Source organism: Magnolia sinica, chromosome 11, assembly GCF_029962835.1.
Source record: "Magnolia sinica isolate HGM2019 chromosome 11, MsV1, whole genome shotgun sequence".
NCBI lineage: Eukaryota > Viridiplantae > Streptophyta > Magnoliopsida > Magnoliales > Magnoliaceae > Magnolia > Magnolia sinica.
In genome coordinates, this window is record NC_080583.1 from 68,504,556 (window position 1) to 68,527,908 (window position 23,353).

The 23,353-nt window shown below is 39.5% G+C and overlaps 1 protein-coding gene across 1 annotated transcript in view; it reads right to left on the reverse strand.

Moving 5' to 3' along the window:
* Nucleotides 1–18,213, reverse strand: part of LOC131219294 (probable mitochondrial-processing peptidase subunit beta, mitochondrial) — a 42,039-nt gene extending 23,826 nt beyond the window's left edge. The window contains exon 1 of the mRNA XM_058214360.1: nt 17,423–18,213. Coding sequence (XP_058070343.1) covers nt 17,423–18,094 — 672 coding nt within the window. The 5' untranslated portion in view covers nt 18,095–18,213. The remainder of the gene's footprint in view (nt 1–17,422) is intronic.
* Between the last annotated feature and the right edge of the window lie 5,140 nt (nt 18,214–23,353).

The following is a 23,353-nucleotide window of genomic DNA, read 5'->3' on the forward strand; positions in this document are numbered from 1 at the left end:
CAAATAAAATGATCAGATTCTTAGATGGTACCATAAGCTGACCATACCAAAGTCTTTACTGCCAAAGTTTTGAAGGAAGATAAATTTATTCTTTTCCGTCCTATCTAACCTATGTTTTTTATTAATAAAAGGTGCTAGTCCTTGGACTAACACAACACATGATGCCCTACACTCTCTCTCGGTCTCTATCTAATATCTATCTACACTTTCTACTTGGTACCAAAGCATCTTTCCATAGCTCATTGAAGGATGCGCAGGTGGGTCCCACTGCTTATGTCATCAATCCAAACAAGTGACATTAGCAATATACAGTCAAATTGCCCCCTTAAGGGGAACAGTACAGGTCTGGATGATTTTATATATATATAATCCACAATTTTTAGTGCGTTTTAGTTGGTGTTTTGGGCTTTTTTTCGGTTGATTTTCTGGTTGATATCTCAATCTGGAGGTATGGTCATGCCATTGGGTGTTATACACCTGTGTCAGCAGTTGGGAATCGCAATCTCTTTGCTTCAAGTTGTTGCAGTGATATTAAAGTAACATGGAGAAGTACTTCTCCATATTCAAGTGATGTTTCAAGCTCTTCAATGATACCAAGGGGTGTCAATGTACCTGGAGTGAGTGAGTATGCGATTGTCCAAGAGGAAAGAAATTACAATACCTAGAAGGGGCAAATCAGGAACCTGATAAATCTGATCATACTCATTCGGATTGGGACTGACAACATGATTGCCATGCCTTGGTTACCTCACTCCATGAAGGCAGAAATCACTGCAACCTTTATGAACAGTAATTTGGAACATCATTGCAACTTCATATTCACAAGAAAAAAAAAAAGAACATAGCTTGAGTTGTCCAATTAACTCAAAATATTACCATTCTGCATCAGGTGGAAAAGTCTTTGGGAAATTATTATATTACTCTTTGAGGGATGTGGTTGGAGTTGAGTCACCATAGACTGATACAATCGTGTTGTGCTCTCTAGTGGGTTGAAATTGAAGAAGAAGAAATATTTGATTTTCTTGCGAGGCTCATTCCAAAGTATGGGACTGTTTGTACTCATATTCTCAGTCAAGAGTCCTTCGATCTATTGGGACAGTATTCTCCTTGCTTCAGCAATAAGAAAGTGATCGGAAAGTTATGTTAGAAGCTGTATCTAGCAGTCTAGTGTGCATGATAGATCTGCTCTGCCCAGTACATACAGCGGTGATCATATTGGACATGGTAGAGGCAATGGTGGTGAAGCAAGATCAGTCAGGGTGGACAACTTGGATCCAATGGTTATGGTGTGGGCTTTGGTGATTCTGGCTACGATATGGACCGCAGTGATTATGGTCATGGGCATGGAGATGGAGGTCACAACTAAAGCTAATTGGTGGGCGTAACAATATCAGTGGGCTCTAATCTTTTGATCACGTTTTTCAGCCAGACATGAACCTCATCATCCTCAACAAATGAAGTAACGTATCAGTATCTTGGATTTAAATAGTTTCAAGCTGCATGAAGATCGTAGTACAGTTGTTTCGTCCATCACTTGTCAATCATCTTCCAGCATAATGTATAATGTTTACAATCATGACAAATCGCGACCTTCTACAAGGACTCTCATGAAGGGTCCATCACCTTGAGAAAACATGCGACCTTCTTCCAATATTTGTTCTCTGATGGTTGCCACAATCTCGACCGGTGTTTTTTTTTTTGGTTATTTTCTCATGAACAGTAACTATGAGCAAAAACTCCCAAATTTTTTATTTTTAAGTGTCCAATATTCATTTTGGAATACTATAACATGCATAGGATAATTAGAACCGTACCAATCTCGACTGGTGTTCTTGATGTCTTCTGCCCACATTTTGCATTAAGTCAGTCCTAGAAAACGAACATTTCACTCAACAATCCCCAATGCTGGTATAAACTCTCAAGGGCTATAAAGTTCGTTGCAAATCGAGTCGCCTCAAGCCTAAGTTACTCTTCCCGTTCGTGTACTTTCCCAATATAGCGACTAAATGGTTATGGTTGTAGATGAAAAATCATCACGTTATCTTCCCCCTCTCAACCAATTTTGTGACACTATTCTTCTTTCCGAGATCTTTCAATGAGGTCGATGCAATGTGCAGCACATAGTGACTTGAATAAGTAGTCTCTTCTCCATGAGCCGAAAATAAAATAAAATAAATGAAGAGAAATAATACTACATGAGGTTATCAAGAATAATGTAAGTCATAGTTTTGTACAGCTCACATCCTACACATGTTAAAGTATTCCACAAGAAATACTAGACAGAAAATAAATAAATAAATAAAAATTGGGAGTTTTGCTCATAGCTGTTGTTCATGTGGAAATAGCTAGAAATTTTTTATTTTTATTTTTAAAGTAAATTAGCATATCAAGAATAATCTAAGGCATGGTTCTAATTATTCTATACATGTTACTTTATTCCAAAATGAATATTGGACACACACACACACACACAAAAAAAAAAAAAAAAAATTGTTGTGGGTTTTTTTCTTAAAGCAATGTTCATGCGAAAATAGCTAGAAAATTAAAATAATAATAATAATAATAATAGCAAATTAGCATATGAAGAATAATCTAAGGTATGGTTCTAATTATCCTATGCATGTTATAGTATTCCAAAATGAATATTGGACACTTAAAAATAAAAAATTTGGGAGTTTTTGCTCATAGTTACTGTTCATGAGAAAATAGCCAAAAAAATTAATTAGAATATCAACAATAATCTAAGGCATGATTTTGTACATCTAATCATCCTACACATGTTAGAGTATTCCAAAATGAATATTGAACACACAAAAAAAAATATTGTGATTTTTTCTCATAGTTTCTGTTCATGCAAAAATAGCCAGAAAAGAAAAATAAAAATAAAAAATAGTAAATTAGCATATAATCCTAATATAAGGCATGGTTGGTACACCTAATCATCCTACACATGTTACAGTATTCCAAAATGAATATTGGACAAAAAAATAAAACTTTTGCGAGTTTTTATTCATAGTTACTGTTTATGCAAAAATGGCAAGGAAAAAAAAAACACTAAATTAGCGTATCACCCCTAATCAAGGGCATGGCTGTGTACAACTAATCATGCTACATCTCTTCCAAGCATCAACATTAGGTTTTAAACATATAAAATAATAAGAATAATTTTTGGGGGCTTTTTTTTTTCCATATAGTCATTGTCCATCTGAAAATCATATAATTTAAATATAAAAAACAAAATAAAATAAAATAAAATAAAAAAGCAAAAAAAGCATATCAATCATAATCTAAAGCATGGTGTTGTCGCCTAATCATGCCACATCTATTGGATTGTTCTAGAATGAATATTGGACAAAAAAAATTAATATTTTTTATTTTTTCCTTACATTGAAGTCTATGTGACCTTACCAACTTCAAGAGGTATTTGGAAAGCAATTACCTCAATTGGTTCTTTGTTCAAGCAAGGACTGGCCTTCTCTCTTGGAGATTGGTATCGTATCCGTTTTTTGGAGGATCCTTGGTGCGAGGACGTCCCTTTGGAAATGGTATTTCTTTAATTGTTAGAACTAGCCCTATTGAAAAACATGATGGCAGCCAAGCTATTAGAGCGCCTTCATCATGTTCATCCCAATCCGGTGTCACGGGATTCTCTAACTTGGAAGGCAACTACGTCCAAGAAAATCTTACTTCATTCTTTCCACCAGATACTTCAACAAACATTGGCCACACGTACAGAGGAAGGCAAAGAAGGCTTCACATGATCAACCTTCAGATATATGGAAAGAAATTACCTTGCTTGGTTCTTCATTCAAGCAAGGATTGGCCTTCTCTCTTGGAGATGGGTCTTGTATCCGTTTTTGGGAGGAACCTTAGTGTAGGGACATCCCTTTGGAAATGGTTTCCTTCGTTATTAGTGTTGCGCAGCACGCCAACAACGCAGTGAACAGAGGTCCAATCTCCGATCTCACCCACAAACGATAAACAGAAAGAATTATAAACTAAAAATAGAGTCAAAGCATTCCAAACAAACCACAAGACAAGATATACATGGAAAAACCCCAACAAGGGTAAAAAACCATGGATGCAAACTTCCACTATGAAGAAAAACGAAGATTACAAGGCAATATACTAACCTCTCTCTTGGAAGTACAGAGAAAACCCTTTACCCACACTTTAGAATAACTCCCAATCACTCACCTTAACCCTAGAATAGCCCTAGGGACCCCTATTTATAGTTTAAGCAACTTCCCTTTCGCGCCTCTGCGAAAACCGATTCAAAAATCCGCAGTCCGTGCAAAATCCGGAAACGAATCTGCGTAACCTCGACTGGTCGAGCGGACCCTCGACCGGTCGAGCACCTCGGAACCCAAAAACTGCTGCTCGCTAGACTTTGAGTCGAGCCAGTCCTCGACTGGTCGAGTAGCCCTATCCAGATGTGACTCCACATCTCAACAATCTCCCACTTGGAGACATATCACCATAAACTTTTGTCTTCTACATCCGGAGTGCACCACCTCCCCGTCTTCAAGCTTGAAGACCAATCAAAGCTGAACAGAGCTTCAGCTTCTCCCGTGTGACCGCCTTGGTCAGCATATCCGTAGGAATTTCACTTATATGAATCTTCTCCAGAGTAATCGATCCATCTTCCAATAACGAACGTATGAAGTGATATCTGATGTCAATATGCTTGGTCCTTGAATGAAAAGCTAAATTCTTAACCAAGTGTATTGCACTCTAACTGTCACTGTACAGCTTGCAATCTGCTTGCTTCTTATCTAACTCTTCCATGAAACCTTGCATCCACACCATTTCCTTGCACGCTTCTGTAGCTGCAACATATTCTGCTTCCATTGTACTGATAGATACTATCTTCTGTAACTGAGAGACCTAACTGACTGCAGCACTTCCAAGAGTAAAGACATTAACCTGTAGTGCTTCTTCTGTTGTCGATATCTCCTGTCAAATATGAATCTACGTACGTTTGTAGCTTGATTTCCGATCCACCATAGCACAGCCCTATATCCACAGTACCTACCAGGTATCTGAGGATCCACTTCACAGCTTTCCAATGTTCCTTCCTAGGGTTGTTCATGAACCTACTAACAACTCTCATTGCTTGAGCAATGTCTGGCCTCGTGCTCACCATAGCATACATGAGACTCCCAATAGCTGACACATATGGGACTTTAACCATGTAGTCCCATTCCGCATGCTTCTTTACACCTTGCTCCTTAGAAAGCTTGAAGTGGTTGACTAATGGAGTGCTAACCGGCTTAGCACCTCCCATATTAAATCGATCAAGTACCTTGGCTATGTACTCTGCCTGTGACAAAACCAGTTTCTTGTTTTCCCTATCACGCTTTATCCTCATGCCTAGAATTTGTTTTGCAGCTCATAAATCCTTCATGGAAAATTCTCTAGACAGTTGTTTTTTAAGATCTGAGATGTCCTTCATGCTTGAACCAGCCACAAGTATATCATCAACGTATAAAAGAAGGATGATGTACGACGTATCAAACTTCTTCAAATAGCAACAGTGGTCTACATGACATCTATAACCGTTTCCCGACATGAAACTGTCGAACTTTTTGTACCACTGCCTCGGGGCCTGCTTCAGGCCATATAGACTTTTCTTCAGTCTACACACCTTGTTCTCCTTTCTTGGTGCCACGTATCTTGTCGGCTAATACATACACTTCAAGGTCCCCATGAAGAAATGTTGTCCTAAAATCTTGCTGCTCGAGATGTAAGTCCTCTGTAGCCACTATACTCGAAACCATGCGAATCGTAAACATTTTCACTACCGATGAAAATATTTCAGTGAAATCGATACCTGCCTTTTGTTGAAACCCTTCCACAACCAATATAGCCTTGTACCGTTTCGAACCATCGTGCTCCTCCTTCAGTCTATAAACCCACTTGTTATAAAGAGCTTTATTACCCTTACGTAGAGTGACTAGCTCCCATGTACGATTAAACTTAAGAGAGTCCATCTCACCATCCATGGCCTGCTCCCACTTAACCCGTATATCTGACTATAATGCCTCTTCAAAACACTCTGGTTCACCATTATCTATCAGCAGTAGATAATGTAAGGAGGGTGAGTATCGAACCGTGGGTCTCCTCTCCCAAGTCGACCTCACACCGGTGTCTGTGGCTCTGCCTCATAATGCTCTTGTGCATGATCATCTTGTGGCGCTGCAACACCCGTGTCCGGTAACTCTTCCAACTCTACGAATTCTCTCTCTTAGGCCTTGTTTTGCTACACATTGTCCTTATGCATTACTTTTTCATTGAAGACTACATCTTTGCTTCTGATGATTTTTTTGTTTTCTGTATCCCAAAACCTGTAGCCAAAATCATGCTGCCCGTAGCCTATAAACGTGCACCTGCTGGACTTCGCATCCAGCTTGTTTCTATGCTCTGCATCAATGTGAACATATGAAGTGCAACCGAACACTCTGAGATGTGCAAGGTTCACTTCTTTCCCAGTCCAGGTTTCTTCTGGTAGCCCACTGATGCAGGACATAAATTTAAATATGATATGCAAGATTTCAGGCTTAAATCACACCAATTCAATAACAATCACACAAATTCCACATCTCACATGAAAATCCAAACATTCAATTAAAGGAGGAATCTATGTGGGTCCAGGCTTACACACGTTAGGCTGGATCAATGAAAATTATGAACCAAACAATACCCAGAGGGAAATAGAAATCAACCACACATGCATAAGAATCAGTCCCTAATCCAAGGGATTCCTCAATCTTAATTCAAGGAACCCTAGGGTGAGAAAATTGGCAAATAACTTAGGGAAAACGTAATCTAGGGTTAGGATTCATGAAAAAACAGCTATGAGAGGATAAAAGAGGATAAAAACCTGAGCCAAAAGACGATCCCGCGTATGGACAGCAGGCCTGGGGCGCTCGCACGTGCATAGGTACCCGACCGCACGTGCGAGGGGGCGTCGTTTGCTGAAAAGCTCTCCTTAGCCCTGGTCGACCAGGGGGATGCTCCAAAACCCCGAAGTTTCGGGTCGATCCGAGCTACGGCTTGTGCGTGGTGCTCCGCCGAAGTTTTAGCCCCCCTGTAGGGCCAGATTCTGAAATTCTGCAGTGGGGATGAGAATTGCTGCAATAGATGATTGATTCAAAGTGTAGATGATGGGGTGAGATGAGAAGAATGGATGGTAGAAGATGGGTAGTAGAGATGGCGATGGATGGGGGCAAATCGGGATAGATGTGGCTTCGCACCACGGTAGTTAACCCTTCGATGAAGGGAGGGCTTCGCATCCAATTAGGCTTCACAACTCAAAGAGTAGGAAAACGCGGAATTTTTATTAATCTTCAATCAATTAAAAAAAAGCTACAAGGGGTGCCTATTTATAAGAAAACCCTATACCCCAAAACTCGCGCCATTTGCGCAACCTATTACTTGGCGATGAAGTAAACCAAAATAAAAACTAATCAAAGAAATCTAAAGCGTCCATGATATTCTAAATAACATTAATAAGCAAAACCTAAAATATGAAATCAATCTGACTAGTAGGACATGATCATGAAATCCCATGATGGGCTTTTCTTGACTAACGAGCCCACTCTTTTAAATCAAAACTTCGTATTTTAGGTAGGAGGCCCCTCCCTGGACGTCGTCATCGATCCAGATCGACAGTGGGGCCCTCCTTCTGGCGTACGTACGTAGGGGGCGACGTGAGTGCGAGTGTGCACGTGATGTCCCCATCAATTCTCCCCAGCTGCGAAGATTTCGCCACTAGCGAAATAAAACTCCTGAACCGCTCCAGGATGTCAGGATCAAGTCTCTAAAGCTCCTCCTCAGTGAGCCACATGCTGTCTGAAGCTGGGCGTGACTTCCATTTAACCAAGTACTTCTGAAACCCGCCGTCCGACGTTGAAACTATCTGATGGTCCAGGATATCCTCTATTTCCTTTTTGGGTGTGTGAAGGTTAGGTATGAGAGGTAAAGGCTGGAAAAATGGATCGGGAAGGATCGGTATGGGAGGTAGAGGCTAGGAAGATGGGTCAGGACGGGTAGGTATGGGAGGTAGAGGCTGAAAAAATGGGTTAAAAAGGGTAGGTATGAGACTTAGAGGCTGGAAAAATGGGTTGGGACGGGTAGGTATAGGAGGTAGAGGCTGGGAAAATGGGTCGGGACGGGTAGGTATGAGACGTAGAGGCCGGGAAAATGGGTCAAAAAGGGTAGGTATGGGAAGTAAAGGCTAGGACGAAAGGTCAGGAAGAATGGATATGGGAGTAGAGGCTGGGAAAATGGGTCGAGAAGGGGCCATGGTTCAAGTGATAAATATGGGAAATGAGGACGGGTAGGCGAAGGGCTGAACAAAGTATTAGTGGTCCCCTCAAAAGTAACTAGATCCTCCACATTGAATGTAGAACTAATTCCCATAGAAGGTGGAAGATTTACTTCATACGCATTGAGACCGTTTCGTTTTATAATTTTGAAGGGTCCAGCGCTACGCACGTATAACTTACGAACGACCCCCGGAGGGTACCGTTCAGGCCAGATGCGGACTATCACAAAGTCCCCAATATTGAATTCTTTGAAACGTTTATGTTGGTTTACAGAAAATTTTTAATGTTCATTACTAGTAGTGATCTTTTGCCTAATTTCTTGATGCCATGAATGAATGTGATGCGCAAAAGACTCCACAGGCTCTGACACCCTATGGGACGGTGACATAGAGACAAGATAAATAGGTTTCCTAGATTTATAAACAGTAACAACTTCATAAGGACTGAGACCTATGGACCTATCGACAGAACTATTAAACGCAAACTCGGCTGTAGGTATTACGGTGTCCCATGTTCTAGTGTGCGGCTCTGACACCCTATGGGACGGTGACATAGAGACAAGATAAATAGGTTTCCTAGATTTATAAACAGTAACAACTTCATAAGGACTGAGACCTATGGACCTATCGACAGAACTATTAAACGCAAACTCGGCTGTAGGTATTACGGTGTCCCATGTTCTAGTGTGCTCTAAATCCATCCTAGGGGGAGACTCATCCGATAGATCATCAAGAAAGACATCAAGTAACTCATCCATTATCGGAATGGCCTCAGTGGGTAACTCTACACTAGCGTCTAGTGCACTTTCTCCAGCCACAAGGCCGCACATATCGTACCCATCAAAATAGTGGTCTTGATGTCTCTCATGGGGTGGGTGCACGGGTGCATACCCATAATTGATTCCTTCACCAACTCCATTCATTGGTCTATCCACCAGGCCACCTGCCTGAGATGGGACATCTACCCCAATGGTGGGGTTTATCCTAGCGATGGTCTTTAGTCGGGTAATGCACACATCAAGTTGTTCTAAGTATTGGTCCATTTCCAAGCGCTTAATCATAAACTCCAACTTTTGGGACAACTTGTTTAGTGACTCTTGCAATTGTTCCATGTTTAGTGTAGGGTGCCAACCAAAATTCAGCAATATAGTTGTCAAAATATAAGAATTTTTTTATTTTTTTATTTTTAAATTTTTAAAAGAAACAACCTAGCTTCTAAAAACGAAAAAGGAAAGTTTTTAAAACAAGTTAGGAAAGTTTCTAAAAAAAAAGCAACCTAGTTTCTAAAAACGAAAAAGGAAAGTTTCTAAGAAAAACAAATTACCTAGTTTCTAAAAACAAAAAGGGAAAGGTTCTGAAAACAAATTAGGAAAGTTTCTAAAAAACCTAGTTTTTAAAAATGAGAAAAGGAAAGTTTCTGAAAACAAATTAGGAAAGTTTCTAAAAAAAGCAACCTAGTTTCTAAAAATGAAAAAAGGAATTTTTCCAAAAACAAATTAGGAAAGTTCCTATATAAAAGAAAAACAACCTAGTTTCTAAAAATAGAAAGTTAGTTTCTAAAAATTAAAAGGAAAGTAAACTAGTTTCTAAAAAAGAAAAAGGAAAGGAAATTAGTTTCTAAAACAGATTAAGAAAGTTTCTAAAAAACAGAAAAGGAAAGTTTCTAAACCTAGAAATAGAAAACTAAGTTAATTTCTACAATAATTCAAATAAGGGAATAACAGAAAATTTCAGCAGCTTATGTTAGGGTTTATGGACCTCTAAACAGCCATATATGATGAGAATTGATGTGTAATGGACATAAACAACCAAACCCTAAACATGTAATGAATTCCCCTACAAGAACCCTAGGCTTTGATACCAAATTTGATGCAGGACATGAATTTAAATATGATATGCAAGATTTCAGGCTTAGATCACACCAATTCAGAAACAATCACACAAATTCCACATCCCACATGAAAATCCAAACATTCAATTAAAGGGGGAATCTATGCGGGTCCAGGCCTACACAGGTTAGGCTGGATCAATGAAAATTATGAACCAAACAATACTCAAAGGAAAATAGAAATCAACCACACATGCATAAGAATCAGTCCCTAATCCAAGGGATTCCCCAATCTTAATTCAAGGAACCCTAAGGTGAGAAAATTGGCAAATAACTTAGGAAAAACGTAATCTAGGGCTAGGATTTATGAAAAAACAGCTATGAGAGGATAAAAGAGGATAAAAACCTGAGCCAAAAGACGATCTCACGTATGGACAGCAGGCCTGGGGCGCTTGCACGTGCGTAGGTACCCAGCCGCACGTGCGAGGGGGCGTCGTTTGGGGAAAAGCTCTCCTTGGCCCTGGTCGGCCAGGGGGATGCTCCAAAACCCCGAAGTTTCAGGTCGATCCGAGCTACGGCTTGTGCATGGTGCTCCGCCAAAGTTTCAGCCCTCCTGTAGGGCCAGATTCTAAAATTCTACTGTAGGGAGGAGAATTGCTGCAATAGATGATTGATTCGAAGTGTAGATAATGGGGTGAGATGAGAAGAAGGGATAGTAGAAGATGGGTAGTAGAGATGGCGATGGATGAGGGCGAAACGGGATAGATGTGGCTTTGCACCACGGTAGTTAACCCTTCGATGAAGGGAGGGCTTCGCACCCAATTAGGCTTCACAACTCAGAGAGGAAGGAACGTCCGTGTTTATTGCCTCATTTGTTCAGCGATCTTCCTCTTCCTTCAACGTTTAGAGCATTCCCTAAATCCCCTGAAATTCCTGATGTCTTTCTTCTAGATTCTTCGTTGAGAATTAGACCGGCCACATCATCGAACTTCAGCTTTGTCGAACCTGAAGAATTGCTCACGACAATCACCAAACCATCCCAACTGTCTGGCAAACTAGACAAGATCAATAACGCTTTGAACTCGTCCTCAAAAACAATGCCAACGGATTCCAATTAGCTCGTGACTGTATTGAACTTGTTTAGATGTTCAGCCACGCTCCCACCATCTGACATATTCATGTTGAATAGCGGTTTCATGAGATGAACCTTGTTAGACGCTGAGGGTTTTTCATACATTGTAGCTAGGGCTTCCATTAATTCTTTTGTATTTTTCACCTTGGATATATTAAAAGCGACGCTCTTAGACAAAGAGAGTCGAATCGTTCCTAAAGCCTTCCGATCCAATAAAAACCATTCATCATCTATCATCTTTTCTGGTTTCTTCTCTTTTCTGCCTTATAATCACGCAGAGGTCCTTCTGATACAGATAATCCTCCATCTGCATCTTCCAGAAGGCAAAGTTTGAACCATCAAACTTCTCAATTCTAGTCTTCCCTTCTTCTGTCATCGCTCCCAATAGCTCTGATACCAGTTGTTGCGCAGCACGCCAACAACGCACTGAACCGAGATCCAATCTCCGATCTCACCCACAAACGATAAACAGAAAAAATTATAAACTAAAAATAGAGTCAAAGCATTCCAAACAAACCACAAGACAAGATATACGTGGAAAAATCCCAACAAGGGTAAAAAACCAGAGATGCAAACTTCCACTATGAAGAAAAACGAAGATTACAATGCAATATACTAACCTCTCCCTTGGAGGTACAGAGAAAACCCTTTGCCCACACCTTAGAATAACTCCCAATCACTCACCTTAACCCTAGAATAGCCCTAGGGACCCCTATTTATAGTTTAGGCAACTTCCCTGTCGCACCTCTGCGAAAACCGACTCAAAAATCCACAGTCCGTGCAAAATCCGGAAACGAATTTGAGTAACCTTAACTGGTCGAGCGGACCCTCGACTAGTCGAGCTGGGGCCTCGATCGGTCGAGCACCTCGGAACCCAAAAACTGCTGCTCACTGGACTTTGAGTCGAGCCAGTCCTCGACTGGTCGAGTGGGCTACTCGTGACTCCACATCTCAACAATTAGGATTAGCCCTGGTGAAATATCGTGGTAGTTTTACTCCCACCTTGCAGAAATGGTGTTTGGTGTCCCCTTTGTCGTCGGGATTTGTCAGACGACAAGGCATTCAATTAGGCCAAGCTATTAGTGTTAGACAGGAAACGTGCCTTGTATAGCAAATTTCCATGTATAGATAATTAATTCTGATTTTATCTTTTTCCTTGTATAGATGTTTGTATATCTCTATACATTCAACCTTTTAGGGTAGTCTAAAATACAGAAAACCAAAGGAGAATCGTTCTCTCTTTGCTTTCATGGTATCAGAGCTATACCGATCCTGATCCGGCACCTCCTTCATCACCGGCACCACCTCCTGACAGATCCGACCTCTCCTGCGTCAACAAACCCCTACGGTACCATCTCTTGATAGATCTGGCCCCTCCTACGTCAGAAAACCCAAATTTCGGACCACCCCTGCACCCCTTCTGCGCTCCTGCTGCGTCAACAGCCCCGTCCAACCATCCCTAACCAAATGATTATGATAAGAAATTCGCTCCTGGCAATATCATCCGTTCGATCTTGGCCACTCGCTCAGATGGATGTGAAAAATGCTTTTCTTCATGGAGACCTCCAAGAAACAGAATATTTGAAACCTCCTCCTGGCTCTTTAATCCTTGCCAATAAGGTCTGTTGCCTACGAAAAGCTCTGTACAGCCTCAAACAGGCCCCTCGGGCATAGTTCCAACGCTTTCACGATGTTGTTACAGGTGTTGGCTTTACTCAAAGTGGTCATGATCCATCCTTATTTCTGCGCACCACTGATCACGGAATTGTCATTGTTCTCGTATATGTTGACGACCTACTTCTGACTGATAACGATGCTAATGGCATATCGGCATTAAAGGAAGTTCTAAAATCATCCTTCAAGTTGAAGGACCTCGGCCATCTGACATACTTTCTTGGACTTGAATTTTCACGTTCTAAACGTGGGATCCTGGTCAACCAGCGTAAATATATCAAGGATCTTCTCGCCTTGGCCTCATTAACAGATCAGAAGACATTTTCGACTCCTTTAGAACTTAACGTTCAATATGGTCGTAACGATGGTGATCTCCTTGAGCAGTCCACATTATACCGTTATTTGGTTGGGAGTCTGGTTTACTTAACAATGACTCACCCTGATATTGCCTAAATTGTCCAAGTAATCGGCCAGTTTGTATCTGCTCCTAGGACTCTTCATATGACTGCAGTGTTGCGCATCCTATGGTACCTACGTGGAACTCCGAATCGATCACTGTTCTTCTCCTCCACGGCAACTCTGGATCTTCATGTTTATTCGGATGTTGACTGGGCCAATTGCGCTCTCACACAACGATCTACCACTGGCTACTGTGTTTTTCTCGGCACTTCTCTAATCTCTTGGAAGTGTAAAAAACAGGCCACTGTTTTTAAATCAAGCACGGAAGCAGAGTATCGAGCGATGTCAGCTACCTGTAGTGAGCTTGTTTAGTTACATGGACTTCTTTCTGACTTGGGTGTTCATCTAAAGAATCCTACTCCTCTCCATATAGATAATCTCAGTGCCATTCAGATTGACTCTAACCCTGTTTTTCATGAACGGACAAAGCATATTGAGGTTGCCTGTCACTTCATCCGAGAGAAGCTTCATTCTGGGCTCATTTCTCTTCCACATGTGGCATCCCTTGATCAGATTGCAGACATTCTCACGAAGTCCCTCACTTCTGCACGTCACTCATTTTTAGTTGGCAAACTATTACTTGTCGATGACTAGCATCAGTTTGAGGGGGGATGTTAGACAGGAAACGTGCCTTGTATAGATAATTGATTCTGATTTTATCTTTTTCCTTTTATAGTTGAGTCTGATTTTATCTTTTTCCTTGTATAGATGTTTGTATATCTCTATATATTCAACCTTTTAGGGTTGTCTAAAATACAAAAAACCAAAGGAGAATCATTTTCTCTTTGCTTTCAATTAAAGCATCCTCATCATGTTCATCTCGATAAGGTGTCACAGGATTCTCTTATTTGGAAGGCGTCTACGTCCAAGAAACTCTTACTTCATTCTTTCCACCAGATACTTCAACAAACATTGACCACACGTGGAGAGGAATTCTTCTATGGCTTTTGGTTCTACAACGCACCAACCAAAGCGACGACCTTTGCCTAGTTGGTAGGAAGAAAGAGAATCCTGACCATAGACAACCTTAAGAAAAGGTCTATGTTCTCGCTAATATTTTTTCTCTAATAATTATGACGCGGAATCAATAGATCATCTCTTTGATGCAGACATCAATGGTACACCCTTTATAGGTGCATCAAAGGAGGCATTGCTGACAGAGTACCGAAGCGGAGGAGTTGATGTGGATGGACGCCGAGTCCATCAGACCCATTTTCTAACGAGCTACGAGTATAGGAGCAGCATGACCTCACCCTATCGCGTGGGTGTTTTAGTTTTAAGCATTTTTTGTTCTTTAGTGCACTTTGTTTTTGTTTTGGGCATCTTTTTGTTCTTTTTCTTATTTTCATGGGCTTTAGTGCACTTTTTGTTTTTTTCGTAACTTATATATACACTATGAGAAACCTTATTTTAATATTGAATGAATGAAAATTTGTATGCTTTCTTCCTCTTTTACCAAAGATATTAGGGTTTCAGAATTGGCCCTTGAATGTTGAGGATTTCACCCCAGTTTCAGATTTTCATTCTTTATAGATCTTTGATGTGCGGGAAAATGTAATAAACAACCGTCTTCTTTTCTTTGATGCCCTAGAATCCGTACTTTCTTTCATCTCGAACCCATCTCTTCTTCATATCTTTCGTTCTTTGAATATTCCCTTTTGGTTTGAACAGAAAAGAGGGATGGTTAGTCAAGAGAATCGGATCCAAACTTGACTGTGCACTGACTTACGCTAGATCCGGGATATCTCATATCCATAGGTTCTCCCTTTTGTACTGTTTACGTGATTTCATGCCAAGGGGCATGATACTGACGAAATGATTTCATCCCTGTGTTGAGATTTGCTTAATCCCCTTGATTGAAAATAATTAGTTGATTAGTTTTATTATTTAAATCTCTTTAACCTAATTATACATGCATCTATGGTTAGGCCATCACATGTCTATGCGTCACTCTTCCTTCATTGCTCCTTTGGATTTAACATTTGGAGTGCATTTTTAGCAATATTTAAAGTTAATTGGGTAATGCATCCTTCAATAGATGTTCTATTTAGGGTGTGGCATGATGGGTTTCCAACGAACGAGGAATTAGTAAATCGGTGCATGGTCTCACTAGCGGTCTTATGGAATAATTAGGGAGAATAAAATAGGTGATGCTTTCTCAGCAAGCTAGACCCGTGGTAAAATGCAGTTTGGAAATCCAAAAGAGGTGCTAGGATGGGCTTCCGAGGTAAAGAATGTAAAAGAGTGTAAAATTTTGTCTTTGCTCAGGTTGTAATGATGGGGTTGTATTTTTTTACCGTTTAGACTTTTGTTTAGTGATTTATCAATAAAATCAAATCAATTATCCTTCATCAAAAAAGCAATATATTAAAATGAAATAAATAGGGCTAAAAAAGTACCAAATTGAACACAAATCTAGTAAGACGTGGTCGATTTAGTCTTCTAATCATCGAATAAACAGTTTCTAGAAAGAAATTAAAAAATAAAATAAAAACCACTCATCTCTAGTTTGAATTTCCCCCAAAATGACCCCCGAAGCTTTGATCCGTTCAAAAACCTTAAATGAGGAGTCTTTAATCTTGCTTTTTCTTTTTTTTTCTTTTTTTTTTTTTGTGTGCACAAGGTGGGTCGAAATTGAAGTGAGGAGAAATGGGAAGGAAATGAAGAAAAGTGGGAAAAAAATATTTGGAAGGGTTTTCAACTTATATATATATATATATATATATATATATATATATATATATATATATATATATATATATATATATATATATATATATATATATATTTCTACTATCAGAGTGAGCTGCTGTTACGGTTCACTTTTCTAGGTTCACACTATTACGACCTTGTAACATGTATTGGGGTCCGCTAACGCTGTTATGTAACGACCGATATAGCCATTACTTCGCAGACTCAACACACCTTGAGAAGGAAAAAATGTTTTGCACTCAGTCTAGGCACCCCCAACATACAAGAGTACTTGTTGGGACTTAGTTGGTTGCAAGAAAGGCTTATACTGCTATTATAGACTCTTCCGAAGGTTTACATAATGAGTCTCATCATCCGATGTCTTTGAGCAGCTCTCGTGGATCTCCAGCTAAACAAATTTATGATCTTCATCACTGCCTAGCTCTTCTCAAAAGTGGTAAACACTGACATGAAATGACCATTAGGTTGAAGTCCCTCTTCATGCGCACTATGAAAAAGACATACTGATCACAGGATCCTAACCTTCAAAATATTGACCTACATTTTTATAACTGTCATTTTCAAGTAATGGATCAGAATATTACTATGAAATGATCATTAGGTTGAAGTCCCTCTTCATGGGCACTATGAAAAAGACATACTGATCACAGGATCCTAACCTTCAAAATATTGACCTACATTTTTCTAACTGTCATTTTCAAGTAATGGATCAGAATATTGCTTAAAGTCATCTTATCAAAATGGCTCTTTAAACACATTATATAAAGCGGACTCTATCAATGAATAGTTCATATGGACTATTGGACCTTCTTTTATTGTAGACTATCCATAGTATCCATTTTCCACAGCATTGATCAGATGGAAAAGTTCCTATGCTCGTGTGAATTTCATGGAAGCCCAAGAAGTGGGGTACAGCATTGATCAGACGGAAAAAGTCCCTTGCCACCATCTTGCCTGTCCTCTTCAAACCTTCAACAGGTGTTATGGGACCCCTGTTTCCGCAATTCATCAGATCACCAGAACGATGCCACAGCATGTACAGTTGGTGGCCACTGAGCAAATCACCCGATCGAGCATTGTATGTTCCACATTTCAAGAAATAGCCTCCTAAAGGATTCAATCACCATAAACCCACGAATCCTTCAATAACATAAGGAGCCAATTCCCAAAGATAACTATAGACTAGCCCTCAGACTCCATAATTAACAAAAAAAAGGACCTTTTTTTCTCTCCAAAACAATGATGGAATTTCAAATTTAAATTATGAATAAGGAAAAGAATCACTGACCTCTTCCATCTCCCGTAGAATGACATCGCGCTCACGGTTGATCTTGTCCTCACTGAAGCACGAGTTCTGCAGAATATCAGCGAGTATTTCCAGCGCCTTCGGCACGTCCTTATCCATCACCTTAGCATAGTATGTTGTCTGCTCCCTGGAGGTGTACGCATTCAGGTGGCCTCCCATGTTCTCAATCTCCTCCTCCAGCACCCTCACCGACCGCTTCTCTGTCCCCTTGAAGATCATGTGCTCGAGGAAATGAGCCGTGCCGTTGGTCTCATCGGATTCGAACCGGCTGCCGGCGTCAATCCAAATGCCAACAGTGGCGGTGCGGGCCGCGAGGGAGGACTCGGTGGCTACGCGTAGGCCGTTGGGGAGGGTGGTAACGCGGGTGGCGGGGGCGGAGAGGATGGAGGTGTGGTCCGTGATGGACGGGTGAGGAGAGGCGTGGCGGAGGAAGCGGGGATCAGGGTCGGAGAGGAGGTGGAGCTTTGATTGGACGGATGAGGCGAGGCGATCGTAGATCATGACGGGTGGTGGGGTGGAGGGGGAGGAGGTGGATGGAGGGGAGAGGTCAGGCGCGACGGAGGGGGAGGTGGAGAAGGAGCGAAGGGATTGGAGGAGAATGGGATGGAGTTTAGGAGATCTACGGTGGAGGATGAGAAGATGCTTGATCGGCATTTTCTCTTTCTCTTTTGGGTTAGAAGAGGAGTTGAAGCGGGTTTTGGAGTTGATTTCTAGGGCTTTTGAAGGCGGTGCAAAGAGACGAGGAGGAGAGTTTGCCTCGGGAAGAGGGGAGAAAGACGTCGGCTGCAGGGCTTGGCCGCTTCGGGCTGGACTTTCAGACCCGCGGGCCGGACTTGCACTTAACTTTCAAGCATGCTTTTAAACGGGCCAGTCATGGCCTAGGATGTCCAAGTGCCCATCATTCCAGCCCGTTTGTGTTTACAAACGATCCCCCTCATTCTACGGGTGGGGATTAATACCTACTGTATGGTCCACTTGAGATTTTTGGATCGGCCTCATTTTTTCAGTACCATGCTCTGCAAATGAGCTACGTACATCAAGGTGGGGGCAAGGACCAGAGCCTCTCCTACTAAGGAACTATTTCTTTACCAATTAATACGTCATTGAAATCTTAAAAACAGATTTCAGTTACTTAATATGTTACTTTGCGTATTTGTTTAGCACACTTTAAAAAATCCTAAATAGAAATTAATCATGAAAATAATAAAGGGGTGGTATATGTGCCTTAAGTGATATAGCCGGAATGCGGGAAGTGATTTGCGTTGATTTTTTTAACATGTAAAACTGGACAACATGTAATCAAAGAATTCACCACTAAATTTGGGTGAATCAAATTATGTTTTTTCCGCACTAGATTAAAGACACTCTATCAATAATTTCCACTATGACTTTAATCCTTCAAATCTGCTGCTCCAAGTTATTATTATCATTTTTAATCATCTTTAAATTAACGACATTGTCGTTTTTCGTGCACAATCTGTCTTAATGTTTTCTTTACTCAAGCTTAGAGAAGTCAAGTAAAACTTGAAATTCTCAGAAGAAACAACCTTCCTGAGTATGTCCGTCAAATTCACACTGGTGTGAATTTTTTCAAGAGTGAAATTTCTTTCCTCTAGCATCTGTCGAATAAAGTGATGACAAACATCAATATGTTTAGTCCAGGAGTGATATGTCGAGTTCTTTGATGAATTGATTACGCTCCCTGTGACAATGCACCAGCATAGCTTCTTGATGAAGCCCCAACTCATTAATCGTCCATTTTAACTAAACAACTTCCCTAAATGCTTCCGTCACTTTCATGTATTTAGCTTCGGTTGTGTAAAGTGCAACCGCATATTAAAGTTTCGACATCTAACTAATGGCTCCACGTACTAACACAAACGAGTAACTAAAAGTCGACCTTTTATTATCCACATTCTCTGTATAATCTGCATCCGCATATCTTACAAGTTTCTCTTTAGAATTTTTAAAAACCAAGACGTAGTTTGCTGTACCTTGTATGTGATGAAGTAACAATTTCACTACTTCTTAACGTTGCTTGCCGAAGTTTGACATGTATCTTCTCATAACATCAACTGCATGCGAAATATTCGGTCTAGTACAAACCATAGTATACATAAAACCACCAATTGTGCTCGAGTAGGGAACATAAGACATATACCACTTTTCTTCATCTGATGTAAGACATAACTCCGAAGAAAGCCAAAAGTGAGTAGCACGGAGTGTGCTAACTAGTTTTACATTTTTCAGTTCAAATTTGATTAAGACCTCCTCAACATATTCCACCTAAGACAACCATATCCTGTTCTTTTTTCTTGTCTCTGTGTATATCGATGCCAAAATCTTCTTTACAACCCTAAATATTTTATCTTAAATGTCCTGGATAACTGACCCTTCAATATATTGATTTCAGACATACTATGGCTAGCGATAAACATATCATCAACATACAACACCAGAACAATCCTATCATTTGATGCTCTAAAATAGACATTATGATCGAATTCACTTCTGATAAACCATTGACTCAATATAAAATAAACAAATTTTTGTTACCACAGCCCAGGCAACTGTTTTATGCCATATAACAATATTTTTAATTCGCAAAATAAATTCTCATTTTCCTGCACCTCGAACCTTTCAGGTTGCTTCATATAGATCTGCTCTTTTAGTTTCCTATGTAAAAATGCACTCTTCATATCTAATTGTTCAAGTTCTAAATTGTATTGGGTAATCAAAGCCAATACAAATCTTATAGATACTTGCTTTATCATTGGTGTGAATATCTCACAGAAGTCGACACCTTCCTTCTGAGCATAACCCTTCACTACCAATTTAGCTTTGTACTAATTCAATTTCTTATGGTAAATCAACTTGCAAACGATTGCTTTCCACTCAATTGGCAGCTCCACTAGCTCACACATTTTATTTTTTGTACAGGGAGTCCATCTCATTATGCATCATTGTCATCCATATCTTTACATCTTTGTCTTCTAGTACTTCCTGAAAAGTATACGGATCCCCCACATCTATAATGAGAGCAAATGCAACCTTTGAATCATCCATATATCTCAACGGTACCCTACAATCCCTTGGTGGATTTCACCTGATAGGTAGTTGCTCTAACTCTTCCTGTACCTCTACCCATGGCTCAAGTTCTTCAAGCATTTCACCTTTATTTGTTTCAACATCAATAAATGATTTTTCCGTTTCCTTGTGTTCATTCTTTTGAAACAAAGAACCTTCATGAAACTTGACGTCCCAGCTAAATATAATTTTCTGTGAAACATGACCATATAATCTATATTCTTTTACCTCATATTCATAGTTAACAAAAGTACACTTCTTAGCCATTTAGTTTTGTTTATTTCTCTCAACTGACGATACATGAGAATAAGCATCACAAAAATATTCACAGCCTCGAATAATTAACTACCGACCACTCCATACTTCTTGTAAAATTTTGCAATTAATGGTTGTAGAGGAGAGATCGATTTACTAAATAACACGTCATAGAGATGAATTCAGCCCATAGCTCCTTGCCTAACCTATATTACTCAACATACTCCGGGCCCTTTCTAAAAGAATTTGATTCATACGTTCAACCATACCATTTTGTTATGGTGTATGCCTCATTGTGTTGTGCCTTAATATCCTCTCAATCTTACAGTACTGGTTAAATTTTCTTAAAGTAAATTTACCACCATTATTTGTCCTAAAAATTTTCATTTTTCGCCATGTCTGATTTTCAACCACTACCCTGTAGGTCTTGAAAAGGGAGAAAAGATTGGATTAACGCTTTAGAACATAAACATAAACCTTCTTAGAAAAGTCGCCAATGAATGTAATAAAGAATAACGATCCTCCCTCAGAAACGACAAGTGACAATCCCCACACATCCGAATGCACATAGTCTAGTTGACCTTTACTAATTGTTTCCTGAGTTTTAAAGCTTAAACTTGATTGTTTCCCATATATGCAATGCTGACATATATTTAAATCAAAACTTTTAAAACTAAATTAAAGGATGATCGAGAAATACCTTCATACCTCACTCGCTCATATGGCCTAGGCATGCATGCCACAAATGTGCTAATATGGAATCCATTACAGACGTTGCAGCTCCACCCATATAGTATTCATTATCAACTTATAAAGATTTTTTTTCTCCTTTTTTCTTTCATAACTCTGAGTGCCCCTTTCGAAACCTTTAGGACACCTTCATAACGAGCAAACTTGCACCTAAAAGTATCTAGATCTCTCAGAGAGATCAAATTCTTCTTTAACTATAGAACGTGCCTCACATCAGTTAGAGTATACCCCATCGAACATCTTAATGTGAATGTTGAGACTCAAATATTGCATAATTTTTCCCATTTATATCTTGATTTTATGAACATGAATCAGCTTAATGTTCTATTTTACTCATATTTGTGTTGCAAGGTGAATTTTAGAGCTTAGATTAAAAAGAGTGCTAAAAGTATAGATTTGATGCTCAGGAATTACCAATGCAAGGGATGGATCTTAGGAGACCAAGATTGAAGAATTCACATGCTAAAGATCTAAGAAAACCAAGTGAGGAATGAAAAAAAACAAAGATTTGAAGTGAAAAAAAAGGAATTCTGAAATTGTCCTGAAAAAGAATATTCTGAAACTCTGGGTCATTTTATGAAATTGCATAGAGTGAAGTCTATTTTAGCAAGCTGCGTAAATTTGAGGCGGTTTCTAGAGTTTTTCAACTTGGTGCGAAAGTTGGAGTTCCCCACTTATAAATAGAGATTCTCAGGGCATTCTTAAGCATCATTCGAGGCATCCCAAATGAAGATTTAGGGTTTTTAGAGAGTTTTATATAGGGTTTTTGAAAAGTTTTATAGTTTTTTTTTTATACACAAGCTTTTAGATATTTATTCTTTCTTATTGCTTTCTTTTTTCTAGTTATGTTTTTCTAGTTTTCTCTAGCCCAAGCTAGAAGGGAAGCACATGGGTTTAATAATTTTTTAAGTTTTGGTGATTGATTGTTTTTAATGATGAAATAAATGATGTATGCATGTTATTAATTATCTAAGGTCTTAGATGAGAGATGTCCTCAACCTGCTACATTTTTTTGATTCATTATCTCATGGATATTGAATGCTTAAAATCACTGGTGCTTGGGAATATATATCAATAATGTTAATCCATGATTCTCTAATGTTTTATATCATTTATTAAAATATTTAAACTGTTTTATTTTCCAATTAGGTTGACCATAGTGCTCAAATCCTTGTTGTGTTATCAAAGTCATCATGACTTCATTAACCTATGTGTGGAACTTTGAAGCTTGAGTATTATTTTTAAAATAATTGAATTCCATACATTCAAAACCTTCAAAATCATTTCATTTGTTTAGCCTCCATTACTTAGTTAATTTTGCATTTGATTTTCTCATTTTCATAAATCATACCCCTGTGGGATCGACCCTGTATTCACAGGATATTACTTACGAACCTCTGCACATGGAGGCATGCAATCAAGGTTTTGGCACCGTTGCCGGGAAGACTGAGATAGATTAGACCTGTGTAAGATAGCTAAGTTAAGTGATCTCTTCTAAACCCTCCAAAATTTCTATAAATTTTCTGTTTTTCTTAAAGTAAATTTAGTTGGGTCTTTCAAGCATTAACTATGACATAAGGTTGCCTTGCTTGAGATTTTATCACCCAAGTGTTATGGTTGTTGTATAGTTGTTGTTTGATCACAAAGATTATCCGCTGAATCTATTTTCAAGATTAGCATAATTTAACTTCTGCATTAGTTTTACTTTTGTTGATTTATTTTTTATTTTTGCTTTGTGGATTGAACCCTCATGGTCGGCTACGCTACCTACGTTGTTGATTTATTTTACTTTGTGGTTTGAACCCTTATGGTCAGATCTGC